The sequence below is a fragment of the Clarias gariepinus genome, chromosome 18, assembly GCF_024256425.1.
Source record: "Clarias gariepinus isolate MV-2021 ecotype Netherlands chromosome 18, CGAR_prim_01v2, whole genome shotgun sequence".
NCBI classification, from domain to species: domain Eukaryota; kingdom Metazoa; phylum Chordata; class Actinopteri; order Siluriformes; family Clariidae; genus Clarias; species Clarias gariepinus.
Window position 1 is genome coordinate 26990212 of NC_071117.1, and position 21249 is coordinate 27011460.

The 21249-nt window shown below is 35.6% G+C and overlaps 1 protein-coding gene across 3 annotated transcripts in view; it reads left to right on the forward strand.

The window, feature by feature from the left end:
- Positions 1–210: 210 nt before the first annotated feature.
- pard3ba (par-3 family cell polarity regulator beta a) overlaps positions 211–21249 on the forward strand; it is a 123824-nt gene continuing 102785 nt past the window's right edge. For 2 of the 3 annotated variants that reach the window (XM_053477470.1, XM_053477472.1), the window contains exons 1-2: positions 211–691; positions 10767–10868. In XM_053477470.1, the coding sequence (XP_053333445.1) occupies positions 575–691; positions 10767–10868 (219 nt within the window). In that variant the 5' untranslated portion in view covers positions 211–574. The remainder of the gene's footprint in view (positions 692–10766; positions 10869–21249) is intronic. The other variant, XM_053477471.1, reaches the window with a different exon arrangement.

Sequence of the window (21249 nt, forward strand, 5' to 3'; positions counted from 1 at the left end):
TGTATTTATATGTAAATATATGTTTGTATGTTTGCATATACAGTAACTACATTTTGAAATCAAGATGTACACCTTGTTGTTTTTTTTTTATATAAGTTTATTGTCAGGATAATGAATTAAGCTAATATGCTGCTGATACGCCTCACAACCGGCACTTCCTGTATTCTCCTTCACTTCCGGTTTTCCGGCTAAAACAGAGTGAGAGAGAGAGAGCGCGACAGCGAGCGCGCGCTGGGGAACTTAACTCCGCGGACTTTGATTGCACTTGTTTTTTTCCTGTTTAATTGAGTTTTATAGTGAATTCGTGTCGTTTTTTTTTCACGATAAGTGAGAATAAATCGCGGGAAGAACTCCGGGGGACAGGACAGGACAGGACAGGACGAGGCGCTCGCGGCCGCACCTGAGTTCCCCCATGACACCTGTCGCAGGTGTGTTTGTGTTCAGGCGCGAGCGCAGACTGACACCTGGTGCACGAGCTGCTGCGCGCGGTAGAGCGTTATTATAACGTATTTCTAACATTATCTATCGTTTCATCATTATTATTATTATTGCTATTAGTTTTATAACCGTGAGAATGAAAGTGACGGTGAACTTCGGCAGTACCGGAGTGGTGGTTCCGTGTAAGGACGACTGGATCGTTCGGGATCTGATCGACCAGGCGACTCAGCGCTACAGGAGGATCGTGGAGCAGGTAAAGTTCATCACCAATCTAACGACTAAAACTCAGGACTCAACTCAACACGACGCGTTTAACTGCTTCCTCTCTGTAACGTTCACCTGTGTGAGTGGGAGGGGCTTCACCCGGTTTGATCACGTGACTCGGGGACAACAACAAGAGTCTTCAGTGTATCAGAGTATCACAGTCTTATAATTTATATTTTAAAAATATAGATATTTCTTTACACCTTTTTTTTTAAAGTTGTACTTCTGAACGCTCCTGTGAGCTTGTGTATCTTTTGACATTTATATAAAATATACCAAAAAAGTATAAATATTCTCCCTCTCTATACACACTGTATATACACACAGTGCCGATCAAAAGTTTGGGCTCACTTGCACATTTCCTTGTTTTTGTCTAGTGATTTATTTTCTACATTTTACACCCATACTGTGGACTTCAGAACTATATAATAACACATACGGCATTAAGGCTATTGAGTGACATCATCAAAAACAGTCAGGTGTTATTCTAAGACGCAGAGGTCAGCTGTTCTAGAGCGGTTCTCACAAGAACAGTATCGTGTCGAGTGCGTTTGTAAAACCCATCAAGCTCCATGATGAAACTGTCCCTCATGAAGACCTTCCCCGGAAAACAAGACCGAAACTAAAGTTCATTTAGAGTCACCAGCCTCAGAAATCCCCAATTAACAACCAGCACCTCAGATTAGAGCCGTTATGAAGCTTTACAGAGCAGAAGGAGCAGATATACATCTCAAAGGAGATTATTGTGTGTTTTGGATAATAAACGCCTTCAGTATTGTTTTAGAAGGAAAAAGACATCAGGAAGGACAAACTTTTGAGCGGTAGTGTGTATATTATAAAATAGTTATTTAAAACAAATGCATTTCAAAAGTAGTGGTGGTAGTGGCATCAATAGTGGCAGAACTGGCAGAGGTAGTCATGTAAGGGGTATTAATAGTATTGGATCTGGCAGTAATAGTAATTATTTTGTTTTATTCATTTTTTAAAACAAACCCTCACATTCCTTTAGCTATTGTATACTACGTTAAAAAAACAGTTATTGCTTAGTATTTTTTATTTTTTCCCGACTTATATTGCATTTCTGTTCTGCATCATTAATGAATTCAAATTCAAATCATATATTTTTTCTCTTTGATTTATTTTAATGAGACAAGTATGTTTTTTTTTTCCCGTTATAATAGTAGTAGCAGTAGAAGCCCCTGGAGTGGAAATGAAGGTAAAAGTCATAGTGACAGCCGTGGCAGTAATAATAACCGTAGTGCTAGAAGTAGTGACAGCAGTGGTAGTAATGGTGAAAACCACAGTGGTACTGAGCGGAATAGTATATTTATATTGTTTATGTATTTTTAAATCATTTAAAACAGTTATTAATTATTATTGTTGATTCTTTCCTGACTTTTATCACACTTTATGTGCTGCCTCATTGCTGAATCAAATCATAACAGTTTAGATTTAGTTTTTTATTCATTCATTTAAATGTTTATTCTGTTTTTTTTCTCCTTTATTCCAGAGTTTTTTTTTTAATTCTCACAGTTTTTCATTCAGATCACATTTCGCCCCTGTATCATCATCATTTGCCAGAACGCATCATGGTTCTGCCATCACTCCATGACTGAGAGAATCATGATGTGTGTGTGTATGCGTGTGTGTGTGCGTGTGTGCACGTGCGGGTGAGATAAATGCGACCGTGCCATTAATCGGCTCCTATCTGCGGCCCCAGACCTGCACCCCGTGTTTGATTAGTTTGGCCTGGATGCCAGGCTTTGTTCAGGCGAGCGTATTCCTGTGCCTGAGTGACAGCTGTAATGTAAATGCAGTTTAAACCCCCGTGTTGCCCCACACACCTGGCAGAACTGGCAGGCTCAGGCTGCGCCAGGTGCAGCGGGCATAAACTCCATTACATTACCTGGTGAAGTGACCCAAAAATCCTCATAAATACAAAAAAACACCCAAAGAGTTTAATTATATCCAAAGCGACGATAATTGTGTTCGCTGTGGAGGAAAGGAATCAGGGTCGACCCGTTTTGTAGTCCAAGAATTACCGCCAGACTGGTCCGAAACAAAGACGTTAATCCTGAAATGTGCTGCGTTTAAATGATGGTTTACACCACACATGCAGGTCCGAGGTATGAGAAGTATTTAAGCGCAAAAAAAAAAAAAAAAAAGTGTGTGCTTGTTGGGAATAAAACGGACATGAATAATAAAATACGCATTAATGTTTCGATTTCATAAATGGAATTTTCCTTAAAATGTTGAAAATGAAAATTGATTCGGATTCAAACAGCATATAAAACGTGAATCAGAAAGCAGTACTAGTGGTAGTGAACTTCGACCTTTTGGACTTAAGGTTGGGTTGATTGGAAAAGCAAGTCATAAATAAATACAAACAATACATACAGTATGTCAAGAGTGTTGTTTTTCTACTACTAGTACTACTTCTTTTTCTTCTTCTTATTTTAAATCGCCATTACAGTAGAAATAAAAATAATAGCAGTAAAGTAACAAAGAAACAAATAGTTTCTACTAGAATGGTGGTAGTAATTGTAGCAACAATAATAGAGACCATTATTATTATTATTATTATGATTATTATCAAGTACCAGTCAAATTAATAAAATAAAAATATTAGTTAGTAACCCAGTGTAAGGATCTGTCCAATGAGGGAAATGGTAGCAATTTTGTTTGTGTACGTACGAGGTGATGACGGGTAAAGGAAAAACGGGAAAAGTCGACTGTCTGTTTATGCGATTGAATAATTCAGGCAATTTAATTGATCGTTTTCTTTGTCGATTAAGTAAATTGAATCAGAAAGAAGTTTTCTTTTTTTTTTCTTAAGCAAACACATTAGTTCCTAATGTTCAATGGTCTTAACTTGATCAAAATCAAATGTGCAGCACAAACCGTTTCCATCTTATGCAAAAATATTTGCATCTCGCAAGAGCATCGCTTCTCCGTCTTTCGAGTTCATGTGCGTTTACCCTTACTGGACTGTTTTTTTTTTTTTTGTACTTTAAATCCTATAAGACTTAAGATTCAATAAGAGCACTAATGATTATCAAATCAGTTTGCAAAATCTAACTGAACTAGCTCGACAGTTTACCCATGATAGCAATAACTTGAGCAGTAATATTAATAAAAATAGCAGTAGTATAATGCAAGTGATTTTTTTACACACCTAAGTTTCTTATGTTTTATTCCAGAGTAAACGCCATAACTGGCACAGAATATACTGTTTTGATTAAGCCTTCATTTAAAGCCTGGGACTCGAACCTCCGACCTTTCGATCAGTAACTCAGTACCTTAGCACCCTGAGCTACCACTACCCCTAAATAAGGAAATAAATAAATAAGGGAATATTTTTTTGTGGAACTTGTATTACTACTGTAGCTTGCTCATAATGTAACTCTTATCAGGTTCTACTGCATATCAAGAGACGCATCAACATTCCTAGTGCAAACTGTACTGGAAATATATGGTGTGCGTAATTACTTTTTGGCTGATGATTGAGGTTTGTACAGTAGAATAAATAATTTAAAATATTGCCTAAGGTTATGTTTTTATCCTTCATGTGTTGAAACTGAGAAAATCGACCCTGTGACAGAATTTTTTTAGAAACTCAAACATAAAATTAAATTATATAATGTTAAATATATTGTTTTCTTTTTGTTAAACCATCTGTTGTAATCTTTCAAGCTCATTTGATGTACATAGTTGAGGTTTCTCACAGATCTCATGAATGGTGTAAGGTGCTCCATGGAGAAACATAAGCACCTTATTAATGTAACGAGATTGTACAGAACACACGTTTTTGTTAACGAGGCCCCGACTACAGCACTGTGATCACTGAATATAACGGAGTGTTTCCAATTACTGCTTCTTTTTATTCCAACACCTTTTTCCCCCAAGCTCCACTCCCTCACGGCGTCTAATGTCACACTAATTTTGCCGCTGTTTAATGAAGTGTTTAGAGGATTAAAGCATGAAAAAGCAGAGCCGTGAGAAATTCCTCGCTAATCATCCTCACTTCCATTCTCACCCTCTCCTCCAGTTCCTTTCAGAGGAAGTGATGACTTAAGTAGCGCTTCTGATTTATGTTTTAACACAATTTTTACATTTAAAAACATAACATTTTTGATTTCTTGGTTACTATTTAGGATGGGGGGGGAGTCTGTTTTGTGAAATTCTTTCTATGGAGTCTTGTATAGAAACAAAATAACAATAAAATCCACCTGCTGTAAATTCATCAATGCTAATCACTGAAAAGAATAATAATAATAATAATAATAATAAAAATCAGGGTTATTTAGCACCAGGAGGCCAGACTCAGCAGGTTGTAAGTTTCTTTATTAGAGTTAATCAGAGTTTTATTTGTAAGTGAGAGTGAGGCTCTGATTAGTGGCATTTACTGGAAAAAAATGAAAATTATGATTATTATGGTACTCGTTTGGAAAACAACCTTTTCAATGTAATTACTTTCAAACTGTATCAAGTCAGATCAACTTATGGTTAACTTTACAGTTTAAAGTTCTTACAAGCTCTGCTAATACACAAACAAATATTACAAACATACAAAACAGAACTTTTTATTCTAACACACTGAAGGTTATTTACTTAACTCACTAAATGACAATACACTAAATATAACTTTATACCAACTACTACTTGCCAAGTGCAAAATTTTAAACCAAAACTGTAACTTAGGAAACACATTTCTGATCACTAACATACTCTACTAATCGTGATTTAATAAATGCAGCTTTACTCTCTAATAAACTTATTAAATATAACTTAAATCACCAACAAACCAACTATAATTAACTGAATACAACTTTGCTTACTAACATACAAACCATAATTTACTAAATATAAGTTAAATAACTGACATAATAACCATAATTTACTAACTATAACTTCACTCTTTATCATACTAGCCGTAATTTACCAAATAAAAATGTACGCATAACATACTAACCATAACTTCCTGAATAAAACTTTACCCTCTAACTTACTAGCTACAACATGCTAAACACAACAAACTTAATTGTTAAGGTATAAAAATGCATCATTAACTAACATACTAACAAAAATCTCCTAATGAAAACACTTTTTAACTCACTAGTTATAACCGACTAAATAAACTGTAGCTTAGATGCATACAATTACTGTTTTTTTTACTTTGTTCTTTTCTAATTAATTTACTAACTATAAATTACCAAATATAAATTACATTACTAATATACTAACTGCAACTTAAAAAAGCTTACAACTACAATAATAAATATAGGTTCACTGAATAATACACCATTTCTATTTTAATTAAAATAAAACCTTAATCAGTTACACTTCATCTTTAGAAATATGATGTGAATGCACAAACCATACAAACTGTTTATACAAACTGTTTAAACATTTATCAAATGTATTTATAGTTGATAATTCTTGTTCTATAACTTAAATATAACTTTATTTACTAATAGAGCAATTACAGTTTACATGTTTTTCTGTTAACCTACTGTATCACTAACTTATGTTCTCACAAACTAAAATTTACTAAATAGAATTTTACAAACATACTAAATACTGTAAATAAATACAACTGTTACTATACTACATACATAAAAATAACTATTTAAAAGTAACTGATTACTTAACATACCAACTGTAACTTGAATATCACTTTGCTTACTGATGTACTAAATACTGTATAAATGGCTACAAAGTGTTAGCATACAAACTGTTAAGTAAATAATTAGTTAAAAACATTATTACTTACTAACAACAATTTGCTGAGTATAACTTTATACATCAACATACTAAGTATAAAATATATGTTTCATTATAAACATATTAATTAAAATTTAAATGTACTCATCATTTCAACTTCAGATTTGCATGCTGGAGTGCTAACTGAAGCTGATTAGCATGCTAACAGCTATTTCAAATTTAAACACACTGCTTGTGTAGTGAGTGAAATTTCAGCATCACATAACAGTGCATAGTATTATTTACACCTACACCTACGGCATAATAGCTACACCTTGTCCAGTGTGAGATCAGGGCGTGTCCACTGTAATGTTCTGAACCCTGAGCCTCCTAAACCAATAAGAATTTGTTTAAAAACATTATCTTTCAGGTGATGAAGTGGTTCCACAAGTTAGTCTTGTTTTAATGCATTTCTGCCTTTCAGACAGCGCGACTATTGTGTTGTTTCTGGCGTTTTTTTTTTTCTTAAAAACCATTTTCTTCGTTTTTCAGATTCTTTATGTTGAAAAGTTTTGGGCAAAGCTGCTGTGAAGGCTGATCCAGTTCTAGTGAACAACTATTTGTTTGCATAGCGTCGTACTGAGTTTTGGTAGCGTGTAGCCTCAGGTGACACAACATTTGCATTCAATCCACATTAGCATGAAAATCAGTGATGTGAATTGACACCCTTCCTTATCTCCACAGAGGTGTTTTGCAGCGTTTACAGATTTTGAATCCTTGCTAAATTGATACAGGTGTATCTAGCGGTAGCAGTAGCAGTCAGGGCACAGCGGGAATTGGTTTGCTTCGCTTCAATTTTATCTACAAAAATTCATGAAGCGCTATCTTGTGAACTTCACTTCCAGCGACGTACGCTTGGGGTTCTGGGGTAAAATGTGGTATTTTCTTTCTCCCTGGTAGTAATGTTGGCACTTCTGTTCGCAGACTCAGTAGGTGCGTTTCTATTGCTAATACTCGTGAGCCAACAGAAAGCAGCAGATGGCAGAACACTTGTCTCCATTGTTTAAAAAAAAAAAAAAACAATAAAAGAGCTGCTATTAATAAAATATACCAAACTGTTTTCCTACTGACAAAGGGAACGTACAGTAGCAACAGAAATTTGCTAAACTCTACAGTGGGCATACTACTTTATACACACACACAAATATGCTAGTGCTGATGGCTAAACCCTAAATAACGCTGCTAATTAATAGAAAAGGAAAACATTAAATGATAGTCATTAAACTAGACAGAACACGGTCATTTTCTGTATATTGTTGGAGGATCCTCATCAGCACAGCAGTAAGGTCTACAGTCATATGTGAAAGTTAGTGCCCCCTCTTTTAATTCTATGTTGCTTTTATGTGTAAAAAAATCTGATCGTAGCAGGTCTTATTATTAGACAAATACAACCTCAGACAAACAACCTTTAGCAGAATTAGCTTGACGTAATGGTTTCCTGTATCACATCATTTTGGTCCATTCTTCTTTACAACTTTGCTTCAGTTCATTGAGGGTTTCGTACGTTTGCTTATGCACGGCTCAGTTAATGTCTCGCCGGAGCATTACAGCTGGTTTGAGGTTTGGACTTTGACTAGACCATTCCAAATCCTTGAATGGAAACCCTTTTCCATTCTTATGCAGATGTACAGTACTGATGTACTTAAGATCATTGTCCTGGTGCATGACCCATTTTTGCCCAAGTTATACCTTTTGCACAGTTGGCTTCAGATTTACCTCTGAACAACCATTTCAATTTTTCAATTAATTATTTTCAAATTGTATCATTTTATAGTTAACTTTATGGTTTAAAGTTCTTACAAGCTCAAAAAATATTACAAACATACAAAACTGAACTTATCGAAGGTTATCTACTTTACTAACTATATCTTGACAGAATTTACTTGTTTAACTTTTTCCAACAATGACTGCAAGGTGCCCAGGTCAGCCGTCCACCGCCGTGCTCGACCGTGGGTATGAGATGAGGTGTTTCTGCTGAAATATTGTTTGTTTTTTATCAAACATGGTGCTGGGCATTAAGGCCAAGCAACTCCACTTTGGTCTCATCTGTCCATAGGACATTGTTCCAAAACCTTTGTGGTTTGTTTAGCAGTTTTGCGTTTCCATGTTTTTTTTTGTTTTTTTTATACAGAAGTTGTTTCTCCTGCCAACCCTTCCAAAAACGCTGTACTGGTTCAGTCGGCTAATTGTGCTGTCACGGGTGTTAACGTTTAACATGATCAGTGAGGCCTCTAGGGTCTGAGATGTAGCTCTGTTTTTTTTTTTTTTTTTTTTTGTATTTCTTTGAGCGTTGCACAGTCTGACTTTGGGGTCAATGTGGTGAGACGTCCACTTCTGTCTTAAATGCTTTCTCACTGAACACTTTGAACTCCAAATTATTAGTAAATAGTTTTATAACCCTTTCCACATTTCTTCTCTAAGTCCGTTGCTTATGTCGTTCCCTCTTGGCTTTGTGGTAACACACACCCGAATGCTCCAGAACGGCAATCAGTCGAAACGTGTGATTTTATAGAGGTCTTCACACCTGCTGATGATCAGTTAATAAAGGGCTGATGATTAGCAGCATCCGTCTGCAGCTTACCTTATTAAATCCTGTGAACGCAGTAAGGGGGTATTGCCTGCATGGTTTTTCTTTTCATCATCAACTTTGTTAAATAAATAATGGCTGAGATATTTTAAGTTACATATTTTGTACATTATTGTACAGTGACATTCTTTCTTCACGTATCCCAGCGTAACTTGGGTCCAGAGCAGGTAGAGTTAAAGGCCTCGCTCAGGGGTTTAACAATGGCATCCTGGTGGAGCTGGGGCTCGAACCGCCGACCTCCAATCAGTAACTCAGGGCCTTAACCCTCTGACCTACTGTACCACTGCCCCATGAGGATGTAGATGTAATACTCAGACTTGCTGTGATCAGGTGATTAAGATGTTTTTACACAAAATGTGTGAATGGAAATGGAAATCGCGAGTCATCAGATGATGTCACGTCCAAAACAGGAACGCCGCGCAGGGCGGGGTTAGCTACGCTCTGTGTTTTTCAGGCACGAGCGACTGAAATACGGCCTGCTCCTCACATCTGTTTGTTTCTTTTATGCAGATGCAAAGATGTAACTTCCTGGTTGATTTAATATACAAAACATTCCTTTGTCCTGTGACATCTGGCCGGCTGCTGTGGATCTCTAAAGCTCTTTTGTGCTCCGAAAGTTTTAGCGCCTTTTCAGCACGTTCTGGCTCACACAGGAAAAAACACGCCCTCTGTGTTTGGCGTTTCTATTGTCTCCCCAGCTGTATTAGTTTGTACATGGCAGAACGTATAAAGTCAGATTCATAAGTATTGGCACTGCAGGAGAAGATGGGGTGTGGTAGGAGCGCCCCGAAAGAAATTAAAGGTTGAATTAAAGTAAATGTATTATTTAAAAATAATCAAAATGTAATTGGAATTTTTTTTTTTTTACAGATTTTTAACAGCAATTCTCACAAACAAAATATTAAAAATATATTATTTTATTTTTTTCAATTTTTTAAAAATTCTTCTTTTTTTATTTACCTGAAAATGTTTTACCTGTAATTTTTTTTTCAATTTTTTTTCTTTTTCATCACTTACACAACCATACACAGTATGATATGCAGTGAAATGTTACACGACTGCTTGAGTAAAGGAGCAAAGTCCTAATAGACAAGAATATAATAATATAATATAAAATATACAAATATACAATTTTGTTACAATAAAATAAATGTTGGGGTGCCAATAATTTTAAGATGTTTTAATTTAATATATGTTTCATAATGTTTAATAAAATTTATTTTATGTTTTCCTTTTTTTTAAAAAAAACATGTTAAAAAAACGAACACAAACAAACAAAAACAAGGGTGTCAATATTTCTAGAATGGATTGTAAATTGCATTTCATGAATTTTATGAACCGCAGTTATTTGTAATAATTATTATGGTTGACTATCATTGTTAAGAAAAAAGAAAATGATTTTCTAACTTTTCAAAAATAATAAATAATTATCAGAGTGAGGCAACATTTCATAGCATCCTTTAAAACCTGTCTGTACCAGGGGTGCCAAAATTTATAGTCACAGCCAGGTAAAGGTACATTATAGAAGATCTTGCAGCGTGAAGAATGAGGAGAAGAAAAATTAAAACTGGTAATATTAAAATAAACAGCCTACTAGATTTATAAAACCGTCACGCTTCTCCCAGAATGCACTGCAGTCTCGCCTTCACCTCCTGCCAGCTGCTGGAACAGGAACTTAAGACGCTTTGCTAACTCGAGCCATTGTTCCCGACAGGATGGGGAGTTTCTGGTGCGTACACATCATGTGGAGTACGCTGACGGTGGGATTCTCGACCCTGACGATATGCTCGCGGACCTGGTGGAGGACAAGGACAAGGTAAGACGAACACACAGACAGGTGGACAGACAGACAGACAGATAGACAGATGGAAACTATGGAGGTTTACTGATCTCAGTTCTTGGTAGTGTGTGTGTATGTGTGTTTGGGGTGGGAGGAGTAGAGGCTGTGACTTCCTGTGCTTCTTGAAAGCATGAATGAACAAATCGGGACAGAACAAAATATCTGAAACGCATGATGATGATCATTTCATATTACACATCTACAGCTTCCTTTATTAATTTATTATAGCGGTTTAATGTCCTTAGCAGGTTAGAACCAGCTTATTTAAATAAAGTAGTGTGTGTGTGTGGGTGTTATTACTTTATTCCATTATACTTTATTATACTTCACATCACTATCCTGTATTACTGTCTACTCTACTCCACTGTACTGTACTGAACTGTACTTGTACTTCACTACTGAACAGTTGATGTTAGATTGCTGTACTGTTATACGATGGTTAGTTCTGATTGGACGAGAGGTATAAAGCGCTTCACGGCTAATACAATCTACAAAGCTAACTAGGTTCTAACACCAGGCTTCATCCCAAATCCCCCCTAACCCTTGATCAAGGGCACTACTTGGTGTGTGAAACAAGGGGATTGTACACCCTGTGTAGTGCTGAAATGTGTGTATATAAAGAAAGTCCGCTTAAAAAATGTATACACACTTCAGGAAAAGAAAAACCTATATATAAATATATAAATATATAAATATGTTAATACTAAATGTAAAAATGTAATTTAATACTAAATGTTAATATACTGTGTATATATATATGGTATAATAATAATAATGATAATAATAATAATATTAAATTAATAGCATATACATCATTCTATTTATTTTTTCATATATATATATATATATATTTGTTTATTGTACAGTACATGCAACAGTAGCGTTTGCTCATGATTCCACTTGTTTATTATTTAAAGAATGATGCATTGCAGTTTATTAAGCTTTCTTTAATTTGATGATGTGGATCATCCATACATCAAGTTTGTTCCTGTTCTCACGAAATTATCATCAATCTTAACATCTAACACAGAAGTTACTATAGAAACTATAATGCATGAGAAAGAGCACATGGATATAAACGTCTCTTCAAAGAAAATCTACACCTGATCAACCTTGTGTGTGTGTTTAGCCACCGTTTGAATCTTTTGCACTTTTTTCATGCAAACATGTTAAGGGTCAGTAAGAATGCGTTTCAAAATAGCTCGGCCTTTGTTTCTGAGCAACGCGCGCACACACACACACACACACACACACATGACATGAAACGAAACAGGCCACACAACAAACCTGTTTGCTTGCAGTCCAGGAGAGCGTGGTGTTCCACATGACGTGTAGACCTGCTCAGCTGGATCTTCCTGGTTTGTCAGGAATGTGAAAACTTTGTTAACCAAGTCCTCATCATCATAACCTGTTGAAGTAATATTTAGAATTTATTCTAATAAGTGATAAAGATGTCTTTGATGCCAGTATTTGAGAAGGAGGACATGTATTTACAGTCACAGCTGATATAAATAAAAGTGATCAAAAAGCCTATTTTTATAGTTTAAACCCTAAATATGCTCCCAAAACACTTTAATTTCATTTTAAACTCAGCTTAATATATCACCCTTTAAAAAAAAAAAATGTAAAGGTCACCCAGTACTGTACCGCTGTGTCTCCTGCGGTGCTAGAGTGTAAAACACAGATGTGTTACCCGTCTATACGTGCTGTAATTCATGTGAGTGTGTTTTCTTTGGTATAAGGGAAAATACTGTAATAATTCACCGCCCCAAGACGCGTTTTCCTCTTCAGTTGCTTTGTGTTCTCTCTACAGTACTGGAAAAATAATACAGTAATATATTTTATATAATAATTTATGTTAATATTTGTGCCAAGAAAAATTAGTAAATGATATTGTTCTTAATACTGTAGTTTAGCCATAAAAAAATTGCGGAGGATATTGGCGGTTTCCGTGAACAATTATTGGTCAGGTCCTAAAGAAATATCCACGAACTCTGAACCGCGACTTCGCAGGGCCGACTGTATAACTCATTTTCAGCACTAATTAAAAACGCTTATGAACACCATAATGTACCATATAAAACTTTTTAAGCTGACATATATTTCATTATGATTGATTTTTGGTATTATCATCATAAACATCATAAAATTATTTTCTTTTTTTGCGAATTTGTAACACCTTAAAAACCGTAATTCAATATTATGAGTTGGATTCTTCCAATTGGGTTTTCCATCATAAGTCAAAAATACATTTATTATTGTGAACATGACCTACTGTAGCTTAAACTTGCTCAGGACACTGACGTTGGCCAATAGTTGCATAAAATAAGTTGAAAAAAAAAAGAAGCTGTGAACAAATTTATTTAGAAAACCAAAAATTTTTTAACTATCATAAGTCATGGGCTGTCTTTTACAGCTAAAAACAAACAAACTAAAAAAATGCTAAAATATTAATAAGAAAAATACATATTTATTATAAATTAAAGCAAATTTTATTGTTTATTGGTAGTACTTACAGTAAGTAATTAACTGTACATTCACGAGATTTATTAATTAAACATATGCTGTTCACTAGGCTGCTTGCTTATCCGCGATGTAGCGCTAATAGATGTTTAGCGAGAACCCGAAGAAACGTCTCGGCCTGGATTTGTTGTGGGTTTGTTGCTCTGTTCTTTGCTAGTGTTAAAGATCTACACGGTAACTTTATGGAAATAATTTACCCCCCCTCCCCCACTTATTTATTCATAGCCTTTGGCCTTCTTGTGCAAAAACACAATCTTATAATAATGCTAATGGATTCTAATGCAATGCATTATTAAGATTTCTGGCACATTAAAATTTAGAATAAGAGTAATCTTAGTCAGCAGGAGTGTGATGAAGCATGTAGATACGCACATACACCATTTAGGATGATGAATAACAGCTTTATTTCAAGCAGGCTGATTAAATGATGCTTTAAGTAAAAAAAAAAAATAATAAAAATTTCGGCAGCACCGGATTGTGACCGCAGATTTGAGGCGAAGCGTTAAGAACAAAAACAAGAACAAAGTGCTGCTGGACGGTGAGACTGCTGTCTGGTAAAGTACAGAATAAACTCGCTAATGAGCGGCTGAGATCCGTCCGGCAGACGTCAGTCAATTAAGGCGATCCCCTCTGTTTCCAGCTCTTCTCCCGAGCGTGTTCTGAGCGCTCCTGAAGCTAATCAAACATGCTAATCGACACTAATACAAAGCCTGAGCTGTTTCGAGTCCCCACTCTCGAGGTTGATGAGGGTGAAATCACCGTGGCTCCGCCCCTCCCTCAGTGGTGCCCCAGAGCTCAGTGGTGATTGACCTGATTGTGCACCCGGCTCATGAATATTCAGCGCAGCGTGATGGATGGTGTTAATGCGCGGCGGTGCCGCGGTGGACCGTAGGGGGTGAAAGGTCACGCTGAGAACGGCTGACAGAGTGCGACGCTTAGTTAATTAAACACTTCTTACCTCCTCCTTCTTCTTTCGCTTTCCTTCTTTTTTTATTGTTCCTCAGATCAGTCAAATATTTTTGTAGCTTATGTCCTAAAAAATAAAGGACCAAGAAACATTTTTCACACTTTTAAACATCCATATTACTGAGGAATCCGTGGCAATGATATTGGTCACTCAGAATGTCCCAGAATGCAATGCACACACTCAACTGCAGAGCTGCAGCTTTAATAGTTAGCGGTTTATGAAGGGACATGATTGGGCCAATCCGTGATGAAGCGTATAGAAATGTGTTGTTCTCATTAAGGCATGTCATGAATGGCGTTAAGGCTAAAGTAAAGCTATAAAAGTGAGTTCAAAAATCTGATTGTAGCGGGTCTCAGTATTACGCAAATACAATCTCAGATGAACAACCAAAAACAACTTCTACCGTGCTTTATTGATTTAACAAAAATTAATTAAAAAAGGCAGAAACCTTCTGGCCATACTACGTCTCGTCATACTGCTTCCGCAGGTGCTGCTAATCATCAGCTCTTTTGATCTTCAGCAGTGTGCAGACCTCTATAAAATCACACATTTTGTCTGTTTGCTGTTCTGAAGCATTTAGGTGTGTGTTAACACAGTGCCAAGAGGGAACCACATATGCAATGGTCTTGGAGAAGCAGTTGTTGCTTCATATCATTCTTGAACGGGTTATAAAACTATTTGCAGGAGAAGGTCATTTCTGTCTAAAAAGAATGTGGACGCATGACTTCTTCTTTGTCTTTCGGCTGTTCCCTTTCAGGGGTCGCCACAGCGAATCATCTGCCTCCATCTAACCCTATCCTCTACATCCTCTTCTCTCACACCAACTAACTTCATGTCCTCTCTCACTGCATCCATAAATCTCCTCTTTGGTCTTCCTCTAGACCTCCTGACTGGCAGTTCCAACCTCAGCATCTTTCTACCGATATATTCACAATCTCTCCTCTGAACATGTCCAAACCACCTCAATCTGGCCTCTCTGACTTTATCTCCAAAACATCTAACATGGGTTGTCCCTCTGATGGACTTATTCTTGAATGTGGAAGCATGACTGAAGTTCCCAATAGTGCATCTAAAAAAACCCAAAAGGCTTCTGGAACAATGTCCTGTGGATCGATGGGACCAGAGTCGTTTTGGCCTCAATGTCCAGGACCATGTTTGGTGAAAACCACACAGCATTTCAGCAGAAACACCTTATACCTGCAGTTACGCACGGCGGTGTAGGGGTGGTGATTTGGACTTGTTTTTGCAGCCACAGGACCTGGGCACCTGACAGTCATTGAATCGGCCATGGACTCCTCTGGATACCAGAATATTCTGGAGGTAAATGTGAGGCCGTCTGTCTGACAGCTAAAAATTGGTCAAAATGTGCCTGTTCTATGTCGGAATGGATGAAAAATGAAAGAATCAAGGTTTTGGGATGGTCTGGTTAGTCCAGACCTTAACCCAACTGAAATGATGTGACCTTAACAGACCTGTGCATAAGCGAAAGCCCAAAAATCTTAATGAACTGAAGCAATGTTATAAAGATGAATGGACCAAAATAATGTGAGACACTGATAAAGTCTCTACAGTAGGTTGTGATAGTAGGCAGTCTTGGTTTTTTTAGCTACTGTTTTTTTTTATTTTTATTTTTTAATGCTGGCTAGAGAATACGCTCTTGCTAGCTAGAGCATTATTTATTATTGAATTATTTCTCATTTTTTCTTTTTTAAGCCTCTTGATTAACAATTCCTGATTCATAAACAGACGTCCCTGTAACAACCTGGTTTATATAAAGGTCAAAGTAATCAGTTCGCATTTCGCATAAGAGATGTGTGTATTAATCATGAAACCTAACCATAATGTGCACAATGTTCAGACAGTGCAATCTCTCCAAGGCTACACCCCATTCAAGAACAGCTCATAGTAAAGGTCAAACGAATGAATGAATTGTATTAAAGCGCGGTTTGTGTGTAGTACATGTGGAATTGTTGGTGTTACGACCATGCACAACGTTATATTCAGAGATCACTTATCCAGAGTGAATCTAACATAATTGCTATAGAGATCTCGGGTGTCGCTGCATAAAGCAAAATCAGTTCAACCAGTGGAAAAGCGTGTCCAGTTCACAACACACCCACTCGCAAGCTGAGAACATGTAATTCATACACTTAATGGCCTTCTGAGCCAAGAGAGATCAAAAAGGAAGGTCTGAGGAATCTTTGGGTGTGTAGAGGATCGACATACTGTACAACTAAAACCATGTCAACGCGCATGTGGGAAATGTTGAAGATAAAAAATGAAAACGATAGTAATTACAAATAAAAACACTAAACATTTAAAAAAATACAAAAGCAAAAAAAAACAGGTGATGTAAACTTGCATTAAATAACTTAAGATTTACATTAACAGCTGCAGTAAAATTTACGCCAAGATTTACGTAACGTTATGTTAAAATTTTATTTATGTTAAAAGTTTTTTGTTACAACTTCTGTTAAAATCTACGTTAAGATTTTCATTTTGAGCTACAGTATGTTGAGATTTGTCTTTAGAAATGCTATTTCTTCGTCATTTTTTTTTTTTTTTTGAAGAAGCAGCTTATTCTCATTTACCCAAAAATGTATATGAAAAAAGGTTCAAAATGTATCCATATACCTGTGGGCATGGCTAGAGTAGCTGGAATTTTAAAACAAGGTTTTTACTCCATGCCTTGATGAATCCCGGTGTACACTGAGAGGACGAAACAGAAGTTTTTCCACCTACAGAAATGCTAAGTGGGTTTTTGTTTAGGTTTCTGTACTTGTTGGCGAAGTTCCTGTTCAGTGGGTTGTGTTCCTTTATCTTTTACAATTTGTTTACAAAGAAAATATAACCCTGGTTTTGCCGGTTCCTCTGAAAGAGTCTCCTCAGAATCGTTACTCTGAGAACCTTCTGAGTTTCCATCCATCTGTTTCCAGTTTTTTTGGAAACTTTTTAAGTGTGGTTGAAATGAGTAACCTGACTTAAAAAAAAAAAAAAAAGTTTTTTGTACTGTCAAAAATAAACAAAATGTGAAAAAAAATATTTTTAAATTTAAGTACAGTATCTGGGATGAAACAAGAAAATGAACAAAATAAACGCAAATCTGATTAATCTGAAAAAAAATCCATTAACATTTTTCGTAAAAAAAAAAAAAAAATTATAATAAAAAAAAGTAATAATAATAATTAAAAAAAAAAGTCTCACCAGACTGAAAAGTGGAAAAAAAGTTGTAAAAAAAAAGTTGAATGAGCAATTTCTTCAGATTCTTTAGTGGGAAAAATGAAAACAACAAAAATGTATTTGATTTTGAAAGTAGTTTTCCTGTTGTGTGAATTTGTAAAGAATTTGAACAGAAATGTATTTAGCTCCCGAGGAAAAAGATGGAAATATATAAAACAGAAACAAACAAGATAGAAGTCTTAATAGGTGATGGATTTGTACAAATTCTATATGCTTTTAGTGATTGTAAAAAAGAAATTACGACGTAGTGAGAGGTTTCATAAAAAAAGGGGGAAAAAAAGAATGCACACTAGAAGCATTCGGTTATGGAAAAGTTCCTGTATTAACTTTTTAGAAATAAATCTAAAGAAAATACTCTGCAAACAACAGCAGGGATTTTCATCAGCGTCTTTCTAATCAGACTTGACATTTAAGGGCATCTAATAAAGTAAGCACCGAAATGAAGTTCATTTCAGAGAGAATCTAATAAAAGTAAAATGGCGTCTGCCCACCTCTGCTAATTTTCCTTTTAATTTGCCAGCTTTTACGCTAACTCTGGATCTAATTTGGTTTAGCATCTCCAAATTGCTCTTTCTATCGGCAGCTGATTCATTTCATACCTTAGCTAAAAAGGTCTGATGGCTTTTCCGCTCTCTTTTGCGAATCTTGGTCATCTTGTTAATGTTTCATGTGGCAGAAATAATGCATTAGCGATACTAATTACCGCTAATTTGAGAGCTCATTACGGGTTGATGGAAATATTGTGCTTGCACTCGAAAAAAGCTAATGCGCAATCGAGATCATTCGAGACCTTCATCGAAGGCCACTAATGAATATGCAAACTCTCGTGTGTCGTGCTTGCGTTGGACGAACTCTTTGTGCGATTGCATCAGGAATTCGGGCTTGTTTTTGTCATAAAGCAGGCCAAGAGACACCATTTAGCCTCATTGGATTGCTCGTTGCTTTGTGTATGAGTAATGAGGAGTGCTGAATGGAGGCTGATTGCAGGCTTAGGTAATTTGCAAAGCATTGTGGGGTTGCAGATTAACTAGTGCCAAAGACAAGAGCCTGTCAAAGCCCATTTTTGTACGACAGGAAAATGGATTTTTAGCTAACAGCAACTTTATACTGAAAAACTATATATTTATTTTCAGTTATATTCCACGTAATCTATAGGTCCTTTCATTTCCTAGCAGATAGATTTAAATAAGTCACTAGCCTTAAATTTTGGTTTCATGGAAACTTGATGAGCTGATGAGTTAATGTGTCCTGTGTTGAGATGGCTAGCTGGCTAATCCTTCTTACGACAAACAAACCTGTGCATTGCATCAAACTTTCTTCCTGTTTAAGATATACGTGGATTTAAATTTTTTTTTATACATTCCTCATTCTGTTACTGTTGTTATTTGTTTATATTTGTTGTTAATTTTAGTAGCAGTTACATAATTGTGTTGTAAATTATTGATTAATTTTCGGTTTCTTCTGTGGCAAAGTATTGGTGGATTTATTAGTTTGTTTATATTTTTGTTAAGCTGGTGTTAAATTGTTGGTTATTTTCGGTTCATTCTGGGGTTTGTAGTGTTTGTAGATTTATTGGCTATAAGTGGTTAAGTTATGGTTTATTCTGAGGTACTGTAGGTTAATTCTTTTTTTCGTCATGTGGTAAATTCTTGGTCTATTTGTTATGTTTGTGGTAAAAGATTTAATGATAAATTATCAGTTCAGTTTTGGAGAATTTTGAGGAAAATTACAGATTCATTTTGTGGTAAAGTATTTTTTAATTTATAGTTCCTCTTGTGGTCAATTATTTGTTAATTTATGATTCATTCTGTGGTAAATTATTGGCTAATTTTGTTTTTATGATGTGGTAGATTGTTGATAGATAGCCGATTAAAAAAAAAAAAAAAAATGTTGTGTCAGTGGAAATTCATGGGAAGCCAATTTTTTTTTTTTTGTGTGTGTGTGTGTGTGTGTGTGTGTGTGTGTGTGTGTGTGTGTGTGTGTGCGTGCGTGCGTGCGTGCATGCAAGATTTAGTGAGGACATAGCACCTTGGGTCCCAGGAATGTTAGCAAAAAAAGCCAGAAAGAAGAAAATGTAGCCACTTCTAGTTTGGTTTTTAAACGAACTGTTGCCAAAAGGAATCATAAATTAATTTTAAGTGTGGTTTAATGTCTATTTATTTTATGTTTTACTTTATTTACATATTTTCTAAATGTTTTAATTGTTTTTATATGCAAAAATATCATTATAGTGTTGGAAATTGGTAATATATGTTCTCTTTTGGGTGGCTGGAACAGATTATCTGCATTTACATTATTTCTTATCTGAAAATGCGTTTCACAATACGAAATTTCACCTTAAGAACTCACCGCTTCATTCGGTCACTCATGTGGTTCATTCGGTGGTAAATTATTGATTAGTTATTGTTTGTTAGTTTTTGTAATGATTTGTTAAATTTGTGTTTATTCTGTGGTGGATTGTTTGTGAATTTAGTGGTTATATATATTTCTTTTTGCTTCCTAAAGTAATTATCGGTTTACTTGGTAAAGTACTGGTAGATTTAGTGGTTTTGTATATACAGAGTGTGTGTGTGTGTGTTTATTCAATGTATTTAAATTATTGCTTATTGTTTACTGGTAAGTTAGTTGTTTTTTCTTTTGTTATATTCTGAGGTAAATTATTAGTAAATTATTGGTTGTTTTTAGCACACGCTGAGTACTAAATTATTTGTAGATCTACTGGTACAATTATTTAACTTGTAGGTTAAATGTTGCTTTAGCCTCTGGTAAATTATTGGTAGATTTAGTAGTTTTTCGTGGTAAATGTTAAATGGTAATTATTTGTTTTTAAGTTCACGCTGGAGTTTTTTTTTTTGTTATTTTATCATTTTGCAGTGAATTTTTATTACTTTAATTGACTTGAACAAATGAAGAAATGTTACTTTTAATGCTTCATTTAGTTTCTGTGTAATTGGTTAATTAATCGTCCCAAACACTTGAAAACAGTAAAGTAATGGCCCATGGCGTCTCTGTCAGCAGATACATACACACCTTTTAATATTTTAATATTGATTTTCCAGGCAGAGATGCCTCGCTGATCTCCTGCACACACACACACACACACACACACACGTCTATATCAGACATATTGTCTGTAATCAAATAATCAGCGTGGTCATTAAATGCTCATCAGTTAGCCTAATGTCAGTAAATAACGCATGCTGATTAGCATGTGCGCGGCCTCCGAAGAGAGATAATGCAATGCGTGTGTGAGATTCAGCACCTTTTGTTTAGAATTTACACCCATTTCCTTTTCATGGCTTTTGTTTGTCCCAGTTGTTAGGGGGTCCGAGCACCAGAGCTCAGAGTCGTGCTGTTTTATTAAGGTTGGAATATTAAAACAAATGTCTTACTGCTGCTCAGTTTGGACTAAGCCTACCAAATTTGGCGATCTCTTCATTAGAAAACAGCAGGGCAAGATATCATCTGTTTGTAATGGTGTTATTATTATAGTAATAATAATAATCATGATAATTTCGTGAAAGTATATAAACCTGAGAATGAGGAAATATGTATGGTGTGTAAAACTCTGCCAGGTTTTACAGGTTGAAGTCTGACTCATAAGATTAAAGGAGCAGTGAATGAATA